General features: G+C 34.9%; 1 protein-coding gene across 1 annotated transcript; it reads left to right on the top strand.

Annotated features, from left to right (window-relative positions):
* Positions 1-500: 500 nt before the first annotated feature.
* LOC136808793 (integrin beta pat-3-like) lies at positions 501-19,057 on the top strand. Its single transcript, XM_067065333.1, has 10 exons — positions 501-686; positions 1,116-1,175; positions 1,893-1,978; positions 2,443-2,544; positions 3,487-3,600; positions 6,613-6,697; positions 13,469-13,590; positions 16,983-17,075; positions 17,718-17,949; positions 18,711-19,057. The coding sequence occupies exons 1-10, from the start codon at positions 668-670 to the stop codon at positions 18,890-18,892; spliced, it is 1,095 nt and encodes a 364-aa protein (XP_066921434.1). The 5' UTR covers positions 501-667; the 3' UTR covers positions 18,893-19,057.
* The last annotated feature ends 1,045 nt before the right edge of the window (positions 19,058-20,102 follow it).

The following is a 20,102-nucleotide window of genomic DNA, read 5'->3' as shown; positions in this document are numbered from 1 at the left end:
ACTTCCAATACACCCGCCGCGGTGGTGGGTGCTGGTACCATTTGGGTACTTTTCAAAAGACTCCGACCAGATATTTTGCTTGGCTCAGACTATTAAGAAACTGTCTGCAGTGTTTATAGAGCTCAGTGGTTGCGATCTGAAGTTTGTGAATTCATTAGTCGATGAAATATACTTTAAATATTTTCCTTATATTCTTTTACAGAAAAAAAGATAACACATTAAAATAAAAAAAGAAAAAAAACCTGAAGTGAAAGAATCGCTTCAAGACATTACGCTGTTCGATAACAAAAGGTACACGTTTTGGTAATTTTACAATTGGGGCAAAATCTTTATTTGCATTCTTAGAAGTAATGTGTAAATTAATCGGCAATCAGCATAATGACTAGGTATTAATAATTAGACCTCGTGTTCTTTTAAGTTTAAATGACAACAGAAAAATGAATTTAATTGGTCCAATCATTAAGTATTAGTATTTGGTGATTTAGAAACCATTTTCTTATCAACTGAATGTTCCCTCATAACCATTGGTATTAAAACGGACTTCCTGCTGTTAATTAAAAAGCTGGTCTTACATTTCCTAGTATTTGTTACTTGTTGAATTAACGTTTAAGAGTTTTATAAATTGATTTCAGCCAAGAGTTTTTTGAACTTTTTTTTCGGATTAAGGATGTGTCAATATTTAACGGGTAGGATAAGATTTGAGATCATTTTTTTTGCTAATTTTATTAGCTTTATTTTATTTTATGCTGTTATTTTACTTGTCTTTGATCAAGAATATTCAGGTTTGATATCGACTGTCTGACTAACATTCAACATGTGCTTTACAATGTACTTTTTTGTCTATTGAGTTTAAAACCAGAAGGACTAGAGGATAATCTTTCGGATGAGAAAAAAGCTACATATTTCCCACCAAAAACGCGTGACTTGTTTGGTATTCACGGAAACGCTGTCGTGAGATTTTTTATTTCTTGCCTCAGAAAGATTCAAGATTATTCATCTAGCCATTGGCTTTATACTCAATGATTTTGCCTTGACTCACATATCTGCTCACTTCGTTAAATTAAAATCAGTATGATCTCTTTTCAATCATCAATGTAATGTCTTTCTTGTTTCAGTGATCAATGCTCTTCTATTGGTTGTAGCATTCGGAATATTTATTCGAAAAAATGTTGAAGGCGAGTATAGATTTTTTTCTTTTCAATTTAATTGCCACAACTACGGCCTTATAATATTTGGCAAAAATGGAATATCCCTACAAAGTTTTATAAACTGCAAGTAGTTATTAAATGTTTTAACTTAATGATAAAAGTAGAGTTTTAGTTCTGTTTTTAACATGAAACTTGATACTTGGGAGTATAGGAGCTGAGGATCTAAAAGCTGTTAATGGTCGGACTAGGCTGAGAATTTAGCCTGGAGGCCATTTTACCCCTCCAGAATTGAAATATCCGATTAGATAAAGTAGAAAGCTTGAAAATCTCATTCCTGCCCGAAACTTAGATTCTGTAAAACGCTAAAATACCCAGAAATGTCAACATATTATAACCATGATTGCAGTTATTCTTCTAGGCTACGTGTTCATCAGTGTCAACCATAGATTTATAAAGCCCGAAGGGCTAGATGTCGTTTTTTAAGCCATCGCAGGCAAAAGAAAGTTAATATCGGAAAAAAATATTGTTGCTATTGTTTTCGAAAACCCGCAAAGCTTCTGATCGGTCAAGCCAAAAGTACGGCTTCTAGCCATTCGGGCTTTATAAATCTATGGTGACAACCCGCTACAAACGGAGAAACAATATTTTACAATAATTTATCGGGGGCTGGTAATAAGCTATTGTTACTTTGACAATATTCTCATTCATTCAACCAACATCATCAATAGAATTTGTATTTTCCAGGGCAAACGGAGGAGGTGAACCATTGCTTAAAAGCCAGGAACTGTCAAGAATGTATGAGAATCGACTCGCAGTGCTTTTGGTGTGAAGTAAGCTATTTACACAGAGTTTTGGTTTGACTGATCGGATCTATCATCTAAATTTCCTTTTTCCGCAGAAAAGCTGAAGTTTGACGTGTCTCTTAAACTCTTTTGGTTGGTACTGTTCTATCGTCCAATAAAACACGCCCTATGTAAAATTTTTCAAAGCGTAAACTTTATAAAATTATAAGGCTTCGAAGGCCAAAATGTTAAGAACAAGTTAAAAATATTTTAAGGATACGCGGACTCTAAATTCCTTAGGAAATTGCTTCACAAAATAACTCACAAAATTGTGAAAATAAGAACAAATCAAGAACATCTTTAGGCTTAAAACTTAAAAAGCTAAGAATATCCGAAGGCTCCAAAATATTTGGTTGTTGGATGTAAAGAAACGTATAGGGCTTTTTGGTTTTTAGACCAGGAGTACAGTAAAAACAGACACATGCTTTAAAACTGTTACCCTGGTTTTTTAGAATTTCAACGGTCCACGTTGTGATCAGATCAGCGTACTCAAAGCTAAATGTCCAAATTACCATCATCATAACCATCCAAATGATACCAGACTTCAGCTTGAGGTAAGTTGAGAACAAAGGAAATTATCCGAAACGTTGTGAAAGCATTCGTAGGAGTGTCGGTCAACTTTACAAACAAAGTGATTTGTTTTTTATCAACGGGTAGCTCAATCGGTAGAGAATTCGCCTTACAATACAAGGGTTGAGGGTTCGATCCCCGGTTACCACCAACTCGGTGAATGAATAGCTTAGATTGGGTAATCTGAAATGGACAGTAAGTAAACTGGGAGCTGAGAGTAGGAGTGGCACTCCATCTCAGTATTCGATCACTCAGGTCTAGTGCAAATCGAAAAGGGAATATATTCCTTTACTTTAATGGGGTTAATTTGGTGGTTGAGCTTATCCGCGTGGGAGTTTACGATTTTGAAATTTTAAGGTTTGCCGTGAAATTAATTTCGCGGAAGACTCTATTGTGTAACATTTTCGCGGTTTCGTGCTATCTTACCGCGTTATACTATATATGCAGGCACGACGCAACGGGTACTACGGCAGGTACGGCGGCCGCCGTACCAGATTTTCACAAAAATACCCGAAGTTTTCCTCTTCGTCGGTAAAATCGCTTAAATTTCCTCATTCGCCGTACCAGATATAAAAAGCTTCCGTCGTGCCTGAATTATATGTTGTTTGTGGAAACGCATTATTAGCGCTTATTTGATGGCGATTAATTCATACAAATTTTGCAGATAAGACCTTGTCAAATTTTCATTGAGACCTATTTTCGCGGATGACAACCAAATCCGCGAAAATCTGCGAAATCTAATCCCTGTATGCGATAATACAATAATCGGGATAATATGATGGGGATACTATTAGTCTGTGTAAACTTTAATCATGTCATTCAGTTTATCTTATTACAATACCCACCATCTTTTAAATTTAGTTGTCCAGTACTATACTGATGTCTTCACTAATGGAGTATGAAAAATTATTTTCTTATTACTACAGGATTCAACCATCAGAAACGATTTATCCAAATTCTGTTTTGAACCCATCAAGAAGAAAATATGCAATGGTGATGGAAAATGTCACTGTGGCGAATGTGAATGCTCTTTGAAACAGGTGGGTGATTGTTATTCATGTTGTTGGATATCTGGAAACCGTATCAGTGGTCTTGAGTGAAACCTCTAACTATTCTTCAAAGTAATAAAGTATAACAATTTGAAAATTTTGAAAATCGATCTTACATGATTCTTAAGTTTTCCTTCTAAAAGTCAAACACTTTGTAAAGGAGTTAGGTAAAAGAAATTCGGAGGTTCTCCTCAGAACCATAACCTACATGCCAAAAATAAAAATATCTCAAACCTTGTGATCATCCCTTTAATGTTATATGGATACCCTGGACAAATCTACATCTGCTATCTTTGATCGGAATTTTCTTGAACAATAGTACCCTAATGGTAGCACTTCTCTATGCGGGTTTTCTGTTTTAAAACATTGAGTAGTGGTACGATTAGGGTTCCACTTTCAAAAAACTCCTTTCAAAAGATTTAGCTTGACCGTAATCGAGCTTTGTCCAGGATAAATAAAGGTCAGTGGTTTATAATCAAAATGTCGGAGACTTTTATTGAAAGTTCTTGATATATAGGCCATTTCATCGCGCAGAATTGACGTTACAGTTTTTGACATCAAACAAATCCGGGGGTTTTGACGTAGATTTTTGACGTCAAAAAATTGGAAGTTGCAAATTTCTTAATTTTTCCTTCCCCTTGTTTATTACACTGCTTCCTGTGTATAATGTTTTCAGACAAATTATGACAGAGATAAGTATATTTGGACAATTTTCCCACCCATCGCAAGTGAAAGAGGAAAAAAAAGTGCTAAAAAATGATATATAAAAAATTACATGTTGTGATCCAATTTTCATCGATTTTTTTGCCTTGAAGTTATATCTTTTTTCAAATGCTGTAACGTCAATTTTAACTTCACGTTTTAATGGAAGCGCAATTTCGAAAAAGAAATCCCTTTATTTTACAAATCACCGACACATATCTACTCACTCACATAGCATTTTTGGACCTACCCCGGTGGGGTGGAGGTCCTATAAATTAACCTGTGTTTGTTCGTTCGTCCGTTCGTCCGTTCGTCTGTTACCAACTTTTCTCAGGATTGAATCATAGGAATCTTTTGATTTTCGGTCCAAAGGTGCAAAATGGTGGTGGCCAAAATGTGACGGAGCCCAATTTTCGAAAAAAAAATTTCTTGGGCAAATTTGGGCCAAAAAACGGCTAAAAAACGGGTTTTTTGGACTTTGTGAAAAATTGGATCATTAATTTTTTCTGATTTTTTGCATGAAAGTAGGGTACCATCATAGGTAAAAGATGGCTCAAGCTGATTTTTGCAAAAAAATTTTGTTGGCTGAAAAAGCGGATGTTTATCTATAAGAATCACTATTAATAAGCATACATCAATGTTCTTAGTCAAATTACTCAATTTTTTTATGAGATAGATGTTTTTTTTGCTCATTAGGGCTTACTTTTGATAAATATTAGTGTTTAGACATGAAATTTTGGCTGCTTGGCGTTTTTTTATAGAAAAACTGGCCAAATTCGATATTTTTTTATAAGCACATTATCAATTACTTAGGTATTAGCTTTTCTCGAGATTGGCTCTTTCATTCTTTATGAATTTTTGTACAAAGATACATAACTATAAGCCCTCGAATGTGACGCAGCCGCCCGATTTTAGAAAAAAAATGTTTTTGGGCAAATATGGGCCAAAAAACAGCTAAAAAACGGGTTTTTTGGACTTTGTGAAATATTGGATCATTGTTTATTTCTGATTTTTTGCATGAAAGTAGGTAAAAGATGGCTCAAGCAGATATTTGTAAAAAACGAATTTTTCAGCTCAACAAACGCATCTTTATCTATAAGAATCACTATTAATAAGCATACATCAATGTTCTTAGCCAAATTGTACTCAATTTTTTTGATGAGATAGATGTTTTTTTTGCTCACGAAGTCTTGAATATGAAAGAATATTTCAAGAGCATGAAATTTTGTTTTCTAAACGTTTTTTTTATAAGAAACAAACGACTAATTTTAATAGATCGTCACTGTTTATGTTCTGAATGATTGTTTAATGGTCACGTCACGTAGATATCAATTATATATGTGTTAAATACATAACCAGGTAGGTCCATAAAAGTATCACTTGTTTACCTCTAAAATGAATAAAACTTACTGGTTATCCTTGGGAGTTTTTTATGTCCAAAAATGAATCACCATTAATAAAAACAAGTTTAGATAAATAAAGGCTCCCATCGAAAACTGAATTTCGAAGGGAGGAAAGTCTGTAGTGAAAACTGAAGCAAACAAAGCATTCCATTTCTATACATACATACCTCTTACAACCATATCTCAATGTAATAAATTTTATAACTTTCTGTTTTCAAATTCTTTTCAAAATATGAATAAGATCACAATATTTTAGGTTTAATTTTTAGAAAATGTTTTCTTCTCAAAACCAAACTCACAAATGAATTCAATGTTTTGATTGCAACATTTTCGAATCTTTCAAATGCGTGACGCAATTTGATCGCAATTTGACTTCATTTTTTAGATGACAAAAAGTGCAACATCAATTCTGCGCGATGTTCACAGTCGCAAAGCGTAATGGGTAATCAGTACCATTGCGCGCCAATAACGACTTACTATTGGTCCAATGTTTTGAAGAATTTTGAAGATTTTTGCGTCCAACCAACGGGAAACCGTGATCGGGTGCAATCAGTCCTGATTACCCATGATTTTTTTCGACTGTGAAATTGCCTATTAAGAAGTATTCAAACGAGGATTCACGATAGTCCAATAGATCTTATCGGAGTTTTTGATTTTTCTAAAAAAAGCGATGCATTGTGGGATTGTTTCGGGATTATTACAATAGAAATCTCTTAGGAATTCTGCGAGGGAATTCTATTGTAATACTCCCAAAACAACCCCACAATGCATCGCTTTTTTTAGAAAAAGCAAAAACTCTAAGATTTATTATATTCACATTTTGAATTTTTCGATGAAAGTCATGAAAAAAGTATTTGTACGGATCTTCATTCATTATGATTAAAGTTTACTTTTTCAGCCACCAAAAGTGATTTCTGGAAGGTTTTGTCAATGCAAGAATTATGGATGTCCACAATATTTGGGCTCTGAATGTGGATCCGCAGGTATGGATTGTTACTAATTCATGATACGCACCATTGCAATGTCTTCTGACATTACATCACGAACCCAACAGCTGATTGGTTGTAAGTGACGTAAAATCTGTCAATAAGTCACTTGCAACCAATCAGCTGTTATGGGTCAGTGGAAGATATTGCAATGGTGCATATCATGAATTATTCTTTTATGGGAAACGATGACAATATTTTTAATATTTGATCTGGTTTTGGTTTACCTTGGTTTGGAAATTGAAACACTTATACTTCATTGAGTTTACAATGTGTGGAGGTTAAGGCTGTCAGTTAACAAGCGTGCAGTTCCTTTACCCAGACCTGCAATCAAGGTCATAATATTTGAGAAAAAAAGGGAAATCCACCGGGATGTTTTTAAACCACAATAGATTTGTAAGTGCTCTAAAGTACGTTGGTAGAGTTTTAACTCTGAGTTTTAACACGAGACTTAAGACTTACGACCTTAGGATCTGAGGATCCAAAAGTTCAAAAATAGTCCAATATCAAGACTCAGAATATAGCCTGGAAGTCTGCTAACCCCTCCCAAGTTGAAATATTCGATTAAATTAAAGTGATAGCCCAAAATCGACTTTCTCGCCGGAACTTTAAATCTTGCAAAACGTTAAAATAACCAAAATTCTCAATATATTTCAACCTTGATTGTGGGGTGTGTCCGAAATAATCTTGACGCGAGAGGATCGAATGCGAGAATAGATAATATTCAAACTGAATGAAGAAAGAAAAACAAAATTTGGTCCTCATTAGAGAAAATTATTGCCTAAATAACGTAAATGATTAAACTGAGATACATATGAGAAAAATAAAAGACAATCTAACAGAAAATTGTAGAACATTCTAACTTAACTTAACCTAAAAATGTGTAATACAGAAAAATGACAAACAAAAAGAGAAAAATGAGGCCAAACAGAGAAAACCAGAGGCAGGACAAAAACCTAACCTAAGTCCTGGAGAAAGAACAAAATGAAAACAGCAGAAAAACTCACCAGCTGGCCACGAGTGAGATGCTGACCAGAAAGGTGGTGAGAACTAAAGGCGAGTAATCACTACAACAAGAAACTGGATACGAAGATACTTTAATGGGATAAATTTTCGCGGGGATTAAATTTCGCGGTTGAGCTCATCCGCGAAATTTTAAGATTTCGCGGGGATTAATTTTCGCGGATGAGGGATTTCCTGATTTTTCGCGGGGATTTAATTTCGCGGATTGGGGTATAAAGTAAAATTTTTGAAAAGGGTCAAAACATTGAAATAAAATTTTTCCAGGAAAATTAAGAATTTTTTTTTCAAGTAATAAGAGGGTGTTTTGGAATAGGGCGAGGAGATATGTATTACAACTATCAAAAGTTGAATTTGAACTTCCATGGTGCGGAGCTAAATTTTCACAGCCTATTTGGGAAAAAAGCGGAAGAGAAATTCGGGATAAGAAATTAATTGAAAAAATGATTAGTTTTTTAGTTTCTCATGTCAAACTGTTTTTGAAATACAAAGGGAATACAAACAAAATATGAACGTAGTAACTGAACAAAGAAAATAAACGATAAAAATAGAAATTTCGCGGATTGCAAAAAAAAATTCAATTTTTTCGCGGAAACTAATTTTCGCGGATGGGCCTTTTTCAAATTTCCAATGGGACTTATTTTCGCGGATGACACCCAAATCCGCGAAATCCGCGAAAATTAATCCCCGCGAAAATTAATCCCCGCGAAAATTTTCCCATCCCCATACATAAATTTTCTACTGAATTTCTTTAGAGAGTCAACTCATGTCAAAAACAACCTTCTCCCATCAAATCAAAATTGGAATGAATTCAGAAGTCACAAGCGTGAAAGAATCGGGGATAGTATGGCATAAAATAATTGCCTAATAATTAGAATTAAGTATCCCAGTATAAAAGAAAACGTAGAGAAAATATCATTGAAATGTCTAAACCTTTCAAAGCAAAGCTATAAAAATATTAAAAATATAATATATGAAAAATAAAACTCAGACCCATTTTGGTGTAAACTTAAGATCGCTTGTAAACAAATAAATAATATTCAAGAAAAGAATGCCAGAGAAAATGTTAAACTGTTCTACTATATATTCGTTCAATAAGGGCGTTAAAAATCCGCCCATGATGTACGCCAACGAACTAAGAGATCGTCTGATTCCTTCAACATAACTTTGATGTCTCGAGGGAATCATTTTGGCGACGATGACGCCTAGTATCACTTGTTCTACAGACCAACTCATTCCATTGGTGATTGTGTAGAAACCAAGAAAAGAAATTCCAACATATCTAACTTGGCTCAACAAGGCCGACAGCGCCAACGATTGGATTGCCATAACAAATACGGCAAGTCCTCCTATAATAGCATAGATCTCATTATTCTGTAAGTTGATTTTACTCAAAACGAAAATTAACATTAACAAAAACACAATCCCAGTAGCTGAATAAAGTATAGCAACGATTTGAACTTTCATTTTGTAGTAGTTTGCGCAAATAAACGGTAACGCGACGTCATAGTACGCAATGCCGGCATACGCACACAAAAAGTTTACGGAAAGGATAATTCGAAATTCGTTTGAAGACAACAATCGTTTGATAGTCATTTGTTCCTTTTTCGTCTCCTCGCATTTTTCTTCAGGAAGATCTTTTTCTTTTTGAGTCTCAGCTTTCAAGTCATACTCTTTAGATAAATTTCGGACGAAAAGCCAATTCATGAATATACAAATCCACCATAAAAATCCAATACAAAGTGTCGGTAAATTTGTAATCGTCAGATGAATGCCCATCAAATGAATATCCACGTTACTGAATATTAAACTAAAGACAGGTCCAATTAGAAAAGTTACATAATAACTTGATACAAGAATTGACACTTTCTCAACAGCTTCATCTTCTGGGTACACTCTTAATACTTCGCCAAAGCTGACAGTAAACATAGCATCGGCAAATCCTTGTAAAGACCGTCCCACAAACGGGAAAACCACGGAGAAAGGTATAGTGTACAAAAAATTTCCAAGTGAAACCACAAAAAACCCAAAGTAGAAACACCTCTTGATATTTCGAGTTCGATCTGCATATTTAGTGATGGTTAGATTGCCAATCATTGAAGAAATCCAATAAACTGCCGTTATCAATGCGAACCATGTTTTTTCATCTTTCACCTTGATGACGTCACGTAAATAAGTCAACAAAGACGGCACCACGATTGAATATTCGGTACCATTCAAGCCAAGAAAGAAACAAAATACAATGAAAGTTCTTTTTCTCGAAGCTTCCCATTTCTTAATATCAACATTCTTCATTGCAGTCACTGCTCTTTATTTGACTGCACAGTACATACGCCCTTTTAGTTCTGTAAGAAATGATTTCAGAAATTCATCATCATTGTTTGTACAACAGTAAAAAGATTATATTTATGTTTCTTTATTGGGCCGGCGTCTTCTTAAAGTGATCATCAGACGATTTTTGATATTTGGCCGAGAGAAACACGGCTTTTGACCCAATTAATATCCAAAGCTGAGATATTATACTTTGAATTTTCAAATTTTTACTTGAAAACAAAAGAAAATTCAATGTAAAGACTGTGAAAGACATTAATTAAATATAAAAGGTATCTGTAAACCAAATATAAAAAATCATCTTATAATCCCTTTAATAAATTCAAAGATTTAAATCAAAATCTCTCTCAAAAATACGTGGACATTTTACATGTTTTAACAATTTTTACATATAGACAAAATACTACAAAATAGAAAGGATTATAGTTTGATTTGAAATCGAGGTCAAGCTTTCATCACCGTATACCTTAAGGGAAGAAATTTTCGCGAAATTTAATTTCGCGAATTTGGGCGTAATTCGCGAAATTAAATTCCGCGAAATTCGAGTTTTTGGAGGAAGAAGACGGCGATTAAGTTTAATCATGACTTATCATAGAAACATTCATATCTGATGTTATTATTTTGTTGTGAAAGTTTGTTAATGTGACTGAAATATTGAAATCTTGAAATCGATGAAAAATATGAAAAACATTTTCTCTGTAAAAAAAATTCTTTTGAAATTTCTCAATCGCGAAATTAAATTCCGTCAAACTTTTGAAATCGGCTCATTCGCGAAATTAAATTCCGCGAAAATTTCTTCCCTTAAGGTAATCAAAGCCGACGAAAATAAGAACAGTTTAGTGGGAGACAAGCTAGATGCTGAATGGACCTACCTGGATGATGAAAACTAGATAACATTAAGGAGAAAAATGAAAACAACCAGTCAGACGATATAGCGTTTTGCGAAAATGCATAACACATTAAATTCATCATTGATTGTTGATGGGGGAAGGGAAGGGGAGTAGAGAAAAAAGAAATAAATAGTTCCGGCTGCAAAAATCAGCTTTATTGACAATTGAATCATGCTTGATGGTGGGCATTTTTATAAATAATGTTTTTGTGTGAAAAAACAAAGAAATATTATATGAAAAAGTCCAATGAAAACCTGCATAAACGGCGATTTCCGGTATATTTCCATTTTCGGCCGGAAAATGTTTTTCTCAAAAATCAGACTTGACCTTGTTTTGGACATTGGACTACGACCCTACGTTGAGGAGGTATTTTTCGGAAAAGGTGACACCCTGGATTTTTTTTCAATTTTTCAACACCTTGTGGTGTGAGAAGGGCGACGGGAGAACAACAAAAATATGCCGCTTGTTTGTAACGATCTTTGCAGAGTAGTTCAAACTAAAAATTGAATACAAAAGAAAACTATCAAAATGGATGAAATTGGTAGGCTATGAACATAGACTACTGAATGCTAGAAATTTGGACTATACATAGAAAATTAGGGACTTAAGGAGAAATTGATTAAGACAAAAACAGACAAAACTAACTTCAAAAAGGCTAAGCAGTGCAGTGAAAGGACACAAGCAAAAAGCAGAGAAACAAAAAAAGGATAGAAGCTTACCAGCATGCACAACCAGAGTTGTTGCTGTTATGAGTCATACTTTACCAAGCATAACTTATGCGACCAAGTTTCTTGAGGCAAGAAAAAGGCGTTCAAAATGTGTCAACACACACAGAACCTTTCTCATACTTCTCTAATTTAAAACTGATTTTGTTGAGCAAGAAAGTTTCACTGCACATCGCTTTTATCAAAATAAATGATTACCCTATAGACATAAAAATGATACTAAACTGAAAAGACGTCATAATTGCTAAATATAAAATCAAAACAAATTGCGAGCGTAATAAAATTGATAATTACTTTTAATGAAAAGATACAATTTCACACCCCTGGATTTTTTCTCACTTTTTAGACTACCCTGGATTTTAGCTCCTCAACATATAGTTCAACAGTCCCACAGCCACCTTGGATTTCACTAACACTAGACACCCTTCTTCTCATTTTTAGACCAGCCTGGATTTTTCCTCCTCCACATATGATAGCCACCCTGGATTTTCACACTTAAAAAACTGGACCACCCTGGATTTTTACACTAAAAAAACCGGACCACCCTGGATTTTTTATTTGCCATACCACCCTGGACGTTACACCTCCTCAACATAGGGAGTACAGACTATTTCTGGAATAGCCCATTGTTAATACGCATTTTTGTGCAAAAAATTAGAAAAAACTAATGATGAAATCTCAAGGAAATGCCAAAGAACCGGTTTTTCCGGCATTTCCGAGGTAGCTCCAGAAAGGCAGTAAGAACGGAAAAGCAACGAAAATAACAAGCAACATGCTAAATGGACCTACCTGACGATGAGAATCAGATAAAAATAGGACAAATAGCAAGGGAGTAAGAAAGTGTAGTGAGCAGCTTGAATAGATTACCGTGAGTATCACAGCTCAAATTAATATCGACCTGTGAAGTATAGTTAAAGTCGTATGACTTATAGTCGTAGATACTTGGTTGAATAAATATTTTAGCGTGATTTCCCTATTGACGATAAAAGGTGATTTCCCCCCTTAGTCCAAAAAAACCCATGTTAGGCACTTTTTGCCTAAATTTGCCCAAACAATTTTTTTAGAAATTAAATCTTACCATTTTATATACTTAGGCAAGGGAAGGGTACGGGTATGTACCGCCCTTAAGGGTGCCTTTTTTGGGACATTAAAATTCCTGTAAGGGTTGGAAAAACCAGAAAAATAAATTCAGTCCCACTAAGGGTTGGAAAAATAGGAAAATCCTTGAGAGATCAAAATTTAGTCAAATTAGTCCCAATAAGGGTCGTAAAAATCGAAAATTTTCCTATTTTTCTCCTTTTTAGTCCCGCTAAGGGTCTGAGGGACGAAAGTTGGGCGGCACATACCTGTCAGCTCGCAACCCTATTACCCCCGGGTACCCAGATCAGGCTAAGAATAAATAGAAAGCCAAGACGTTTTAAAGGAAAGTTGATATCAAATTTAAATGATTGTCATGAAATCGTATTGAATAGTGCTCAATGTGATAAAGAACCAAGATACAAGTAAAATTGAGAATAGTATTCTTTTCAATGAAAGTATAGAAGGTGGCCTCTTATAAAGGGGAATTTTATTTCCCAAATTCACGCACCCACGCAATGTTTTTTCGTAATAATTCACGCAATTTTCGTTCACGCAAAGCTTTCCAATTCACGTATTTACGCAATTTTTTATTTCACGTATTCACGCAAGTGTAAAAACCAATTCACGCAAACCGCTGGGGGGCATATAACTTAAAGTTTCGTGCTTCTGCACTTCGGAAAGGAAAATGATCAAACATTTTATTCATTTCTTTTCCTTGACAGAGACTGAAAAACGGGGAGAATGTGACTGTGGAAAATGCAGATGTGTTCCACCGTACAAGGGAATCAACTGTGGTGAAATCGAATGTGTTATTCAACAGAAACTCACTTGCAAGAAAGGAGGAGTAGGATAAAATTCTTTCACTTTGAAGGTTTTCAAACAGGTCTAAAGGATGGCCAAAACTTTAACAAAGAAATTTACTGTACTGTATTGTGAATAAATGAATTATCACTAAATTTTTCTCTTCTGCGCAAATTTTTTTAACAACTTCAGTTACATGGGTGACGCTTTTAGTTCAAGTTATTCTTTTAATACAATAATGACCGGTTAGTGAGGGCTGTACTGAGAAATATTGCCCGAGGTCAAGTAACGACCGAGCTTGCGAGGTTGTTGCGTTGACCGAGGGCAATATTTTCAGTACAGCCCGAAAAAAACCGGTCATTATTGTATTTGTTAACCGTTTCCTTCAGCTTCGATTGATTTTTAGCGCTTTATTAAGGAAAAATAGCAAAATAAAGCGAAAAAAACAAGCGAAAAGAGATAAAAAATTGTTATAATTTCTGACGTCAGAAATAAAAAATGATGTCAACGCATTGTTCATTTTCCTTTGAAAAAGTGACGTCACAATGAATTTTCCTAACGACGGGCAACTCTGGACAATGTAGGCCCGTCGTCATGCGAAAAGAACCAATTGCATTGCGCAAAAAGTCGTGTAGCCCGCTTCGGAAAAGTAACCGGTTAACAATAGTAGGTACTACATACAAGTTTTTTATATAAGAACAAACTATACAAAAACATAAGGCTTCGATGGTAAAAATATTAAGAACAAGTTAAGAACATTTTAAGGCTTTGCGTACTCTAAAACAGCCTATTTCTTAGGAAAATGGACAAAAATATATGAAAAATGGGGAAAATAAGAACATGTTTAGAACATTTTTAGACTTGAAACTCAAAAAGTTAAGAACATCCGAAGCCTTTAAAAAATTTTAGATGTTCGAATGAAAAACGTGTATTATCTATACTTTTGAGTAAGATGGAGGAGCGGGGTTGGTTTGGGTGTTGAGGATAATTTCATTGTGTCCCCACATCAGATATCGCTTTTTGCGACATTTTCCGCTTGATGTTTTTGTTGCTGAAACAAAAAAAATATCAAATCAGTTTAATCGTTTAATTTTTTTTGTTAGACGAGACCAATTTAATTTGTTATTCTACGGGCAGATCGTTAGCAAAATATGGGTCGGTCGGTCGGTCGGTCGGTAAAATAAAAATAAATTTTTCATTTATCAGGATTGTTAAAGTACCGAAAATGTTTTCCAAAAAATATCTGGTTCAAAAATTCACTTTTTTTATCTTCGATGAAGATCATGATAAAATCTTAGTGTATGGAATGCTAGCCTGGGTATCCAGACTCAAAATTTCAGGAAAAAACACTCTTACCTCAATATACAAAGTTTCTAAAATTTGAGTCTGGTGCAACTAAAAAAGTCTGATACAGTTTTGAATGACACAGTCTGTGAGTAAACCCTTGTTGACAGAATCTCAAAACTGTGGAAACCCAGGCAGACACACATAATTACTTAATAAACTTTCAAAACTACTTTAAACTATATCCAAACGTCAGCCACATTCATAAAGGCTCCTTTCCATCAGCCATTTTGTTTAGAAATGAACCTGATTTTTCATTTTCATTTGTTTATCTTTTTTTGCAAGGTCAGCTTTTTCCATAAATTATGCGCGCGCATCGAAAAATATCACAAACCCCGCGAAAATTCTGCTCAGTGACTGGGCGCGTACTGACCAATTAGAGACACTCGCATATGCAGGGACAGATATCCCTGCAGACGAGTTACTTGGACCAGACCGTAAACCAGAGACAAAATATTAAAAAAACTAGACGGTGAAATAGTTTACGGTCTGGATACCCAGGCTAATGGAATGCTTGATTTTCTAAATTTTTCAATTTCTTGAATTAATTTTCAGCTTTATTCAAATTTGATTCTTACAAATAACTAGTGTGTAAAATATATTGTAGTGGAAATTCAATATTATGATTTTTTTGATTTTAGTAAAAATAGGGTCGGTCGGGCCTGTATAACAACAAATTAAATTGGTCTCGCCTTACAGCAAAAGAATTTTCACGTTGCAGTTGAGAATTATACAAAAACCCTCGTGCCCCCTTACCTTGAGAAGATTGTTTGCAACATTTCTTTTTATTTTAACCAATCAAATTCGTTATACGAATAAACACAAATTAAAAGAAAAATTTCCATCATCGACCATCTTGAATCACTGTTACACGTATTCTAAATTTAATTTTATAAATTTTGTTTCATGTGCTTTGCGAATGCAACAAATTTTTTTTATTGCAATCGCACAAATATTGTTTCCGTGTCCCCGAAGTTTAATTCATAGGATTTGTGTTTTTGAACATGATAATTGTTTAAGTCACTGCAGTAATCAACTTTTTATTGTTCTAGACAATCTTTTGCGAATTGAGATTATCTACACAGATTTGTGCATTTTTCCAATTTAAATTAAATAGAAAATAGGATTTAACAAATGCACAAATCCTATGTGTGGTAACCTGAGATCAGATTGTGGTTGTTTTCTGCCCACCACGCTGAAGCTCTAAAGGGATGGGTGAAAACATAACAATCTGACGAATATACAATCTCGAAATCGTAAGAACCGTGTTCGTCTAAAAGGACTAGGAAACAACAAAGTTGCGTGATTGTGTTTATGAATAGGGCACCGTGTCAGTTTTTGACTTTCCGGCGCAGGAGGACTATTTTCCTCAGATGTATACATGTTTTTTTTTTTATAAGCATACAAAAATCCGAAAACAGGCTCAGAAATGCTTAGGTCGAAAGCTTAATAAGGCTGAAAAATGCTTGAGGGGATGCTTAAATCTAAAGCATAAATTTAGGGAAATACTGAAAATCGGTAAAATTCCAGCCAAAAAAAGCCAAAATCAAGAAAAAAACATTTTACGTAGGCTCAAGTAATGCTGGCCATATGCTTAATTTTTCCCCATATCTGAGCCTAGATATGCTTATAAGTGCAATGCTTATAAAAAAAAAAACATGTAATTTTCAAGCGCCTTCAGAGGTTTACCGTGCGCGTAAGAAAATTACAAACATCTGTTATCAGGTTAATGTTAGGATAATTCTCTGAATTGTATAATTTGATAGGTTTAGCATTGATTTTTTTGAATTTTTTCCTAGCTTCATCTTAACAAGAATGGTTAAAACTTGAGAATGCTAAATATTTCGTAGTAACTTAGCTGGCACACAACGTTGTTTCAACGTTCATCTAACGTTATGTGGATGTTGTGAACGTTAGATAAATGTTGAAACAACGTTGTGTGCCAGCTGGGAAGCTGTATGACCTCCTGGATATTAAAAAAGACCTTTTTCGAAATACCCTCTGTATCCAACCCTTTTTGACATCAATAGATCCACTTGTCCAATACCCTCAGCACCCTCCCTCCCCAATACATTCTATATTTTTCTCTAGATTGAATGTAGTGGTCATGGTAGATGTTTGGATAATTGTAAAGATTGCAAATGCGATGCTGGATATGCCGGTGAAAATTGTGAAAAATGCATTGTAAGGCAAAAGTATTTTGTTATTATCTTCTCTCTAACATTGTTCGTGTGGTTCTTATCTCAGTTAGTTTTCTTTTTTCTTCAGACCATTACGGTTCAGACGTTACGGTTTTGTATCGCCCCGGTGTGGTGTCCGTTACGGATCCGCAAGAGTGTTCATATTGTTTTCGGAACGTTTCGGAGCAAGAAAACGGAGCAGTTCCGTTCCGATGAAAAAAGTGGTGCGAAACCGTTTCAATCTGTTTTGCTTTATAACGGCTTCTTTTTTGACGTTTCGAATTTCGACGTTCACAATAGCATACCGTCGCGAATCTAAAAATAGACATTGATTTTTATGTTTGACTGAAATTCAATCCCATCACCCTTTGCGTTTATTACGCATGCACGCAAATTACACTCAATTACAAAGAAAAAGTAATAACTTTCATGACTTTTGAATTAAGACGAAAAGGATTGTGGGATTGAATTTCGGTCAAATGAGAGAAGTAATAATCATGACGTTTACACGACGAAGTGCTATTGTTTCGGAATCGTTTCGTTTCGGAACGATACGGAACCGTAACTTCTGAACATGGTCTCAGAGTAATTAACATTATTTTGCATACGAGTATTATGTAACTTTCACTTTCGTTTTCTGTCACAGACGCAACATTGTGAATGTGCAACCATCGATCCTTCTTGCTTGGAATGTCACGTGACAAATACCACTTGTGCAGAAGAATTGAATTGCGATCAACATGTGTTTATTCTTTCGGATAATTCGACCTTCCCGACCTCTTGCAATGTCAAATATAATGATTACCTTTGCACGGCTACTTATAATTTCACTACAGAATATCTTCACAACACATCCTTGGTTTGGGAATATGTGACAGGTGAGTCCTATCTTTATTCTTTTTGTTAAATTCGGATTTACTTTGATAGAAAATAAATTTGCTCATAAGCGGCCTTCTTTTTTAGCTATATTATTGTTCATTGATACACCCCTTTTCACAGACCCGGTAAACCCCTTCCCACTTAAAGAAATCTCTACTGCTAAATTTCTTTTTTCAAATCTCTTGAATTTATTTCTGACTTGAAAACAATGGAATTAAAATTCCAGCGCACAAAAAAAACATGGCAATGTCAATCCCCATCGAGTGTCAGTTCGTTATTCTTTACCTCTACTTGCTGAAAAATTCTACCGGGTCTGTGAGAAGGGGGTTTATCAATACACTTAAATACACCCTTACTTAAGCATTAGGAGTTTGGGTAAGAGGTTATCAGGCAGAATCGACGATAACAATTCCTTGTCTGTCTGTGGGAACCGTCGCCCTCGAGGTCCTCCATAAACTCGGTAATCTTTCCTGGTAATCTCGAACCTAGTCTCTTTAGGCTTTAAAGGGTTGATAGATGTATTCATCGACTGTCAAAAATAAGAAAACATAAGAGAAAAGGAGACGAAAAAGAGGAAAAACAGAGAAAAATATAAGAACAACCGAGCAAAGATTAATATTTTGATTCTTTATAAAAGCATAGCGTTTTTCTGACAATAGTTTTAGCGTCGAAAACTAAAAAACTCTCGAAGCAGGAAATTGATACCTAGAGAAACATGAAGCAATCGCTTATATTGAAATTCTCTATATTAATTTTTCAGGGTGTGTACGCCAACCCTCAACAGCGCCGCCAACACCACCAACAAGCATTTACGTCATCGTCTTCAGCTATATTGGTGGAACGATGGTTGTAGTCCTTTTCTTAGTATTGCCCGCATGGAAACTATATTTCATGTTTAAAGCAAGGCGAACGGGAACGAGAACGAAAGGCGGATTTTTTTAACCATATATGCACGCTTTTTTTACAAGAATGGTGTTTTCCCATTTATCAGGGATATTATTCTTCGAAATATTTCAAAAGTTTTTGTTTTACTTGTTGTAAACCGGGGGGAAATACTTGGGGAGAAAACGAAATATCAAAAATAGACTCCCTCAAAGGGTCATAAAACCTGGTAATTTTAAGCTAAAAATTGGAAAGAATAGTCTCTCAAATGGTCGCAAAAATGTAAAAATTGAGTCTCTCCAGGGTCCATTTTCGAAATTTTGCTCGGACATACCTGTCATCACCTAGGAAACCGGTTTTATAACTCAATTTCTCGATATCTCACAACAGTATTCGAATAATCTGGAATGTTTTTTTTCTCATCTTTATCGGATTTTGTAACGAATTTTTTTTCGAACCTTTGTAAATCGAATGATAATTTTATGAAAGTTGTTTGAACCTTAAAGCAACGTTATAATTACTGTATGTACGTGGTATGGACGTGGTATGTTTGTCACCTTTGATAACAAGTGTTTGTTGAGAGGATAATTTTCATGATTGATTTTTTTTTCAGGAGAATAACAAAAAAGAATAATGAAAAAAGAGTTTTTGGAAGTGTATTGTGATGGATAAAATTAATGAGTAAAAAGGTATTATTTTTCCTTTTTCATAAATGTTGTGAAGATTGTACTGTATATGTTTTTTTGATGATTTTTCATTTCATCATGGTGAAAATTCTTAACTTTTCAATTCCAAGGTTAGGACCCAAACCAAACTCCGGGGGGGGGGGGCACTCATATGATCTGGCCTACGTCATGTGCCGCGCTTAAGGGTGGGGTTTTTCAGCATCCCAAAATGCACTGTAAGGGTGTGTTTCTGTGAGATTGCACTGCAAGGGTCGAATTTTAAAACAAATTCAAATTAACTGTTAAAAAGAAAGGTTTTTAAATCTCGTTTGTTTGAAAAAGTTTCTATTGTCTGATAATTACAGCTGACAAGAATAATTTTCTCAGTTTTCTTTGAAACAGAAAATTCCCCAAGCTTCTTCTTTCACGCAGATTTACAGCTGAGAAATATAGTGCACTATAAGGGTTGGGTAAATCAAGAGAAAATGCACTGAAAGGGTACCTTTTCAGCCATATTGAACTGCACTGTAAGGGTACGATTTTGAAAAGCAGATTTTGCGCAGCACATACTGTCGTTTCCAGATCGAGTGGCCCGCCGGGACCCA

Source organism: Clytia hemisphaerica, unplaced genomic scaffold (assembly GCF_902728285.1).
Source record: "Clytia hemisphaerica strain Z4C2 unplaced genomic scaffold, Clytia hemisphaerica genome assembly, whole genome shotgun sequence".
Lineage (NCBI taxonomy): Eukaryota > Metazoa > Cnidaria > Hydrozoa > Leptothecata > Clytiidae > Clytia > Clytia hemisphaerica.
The sequence above is the reverse complement of the archived record's forward strand: the minus strand, read 5'-3'. Positions and strand labels throughout refer to the sequence as shown.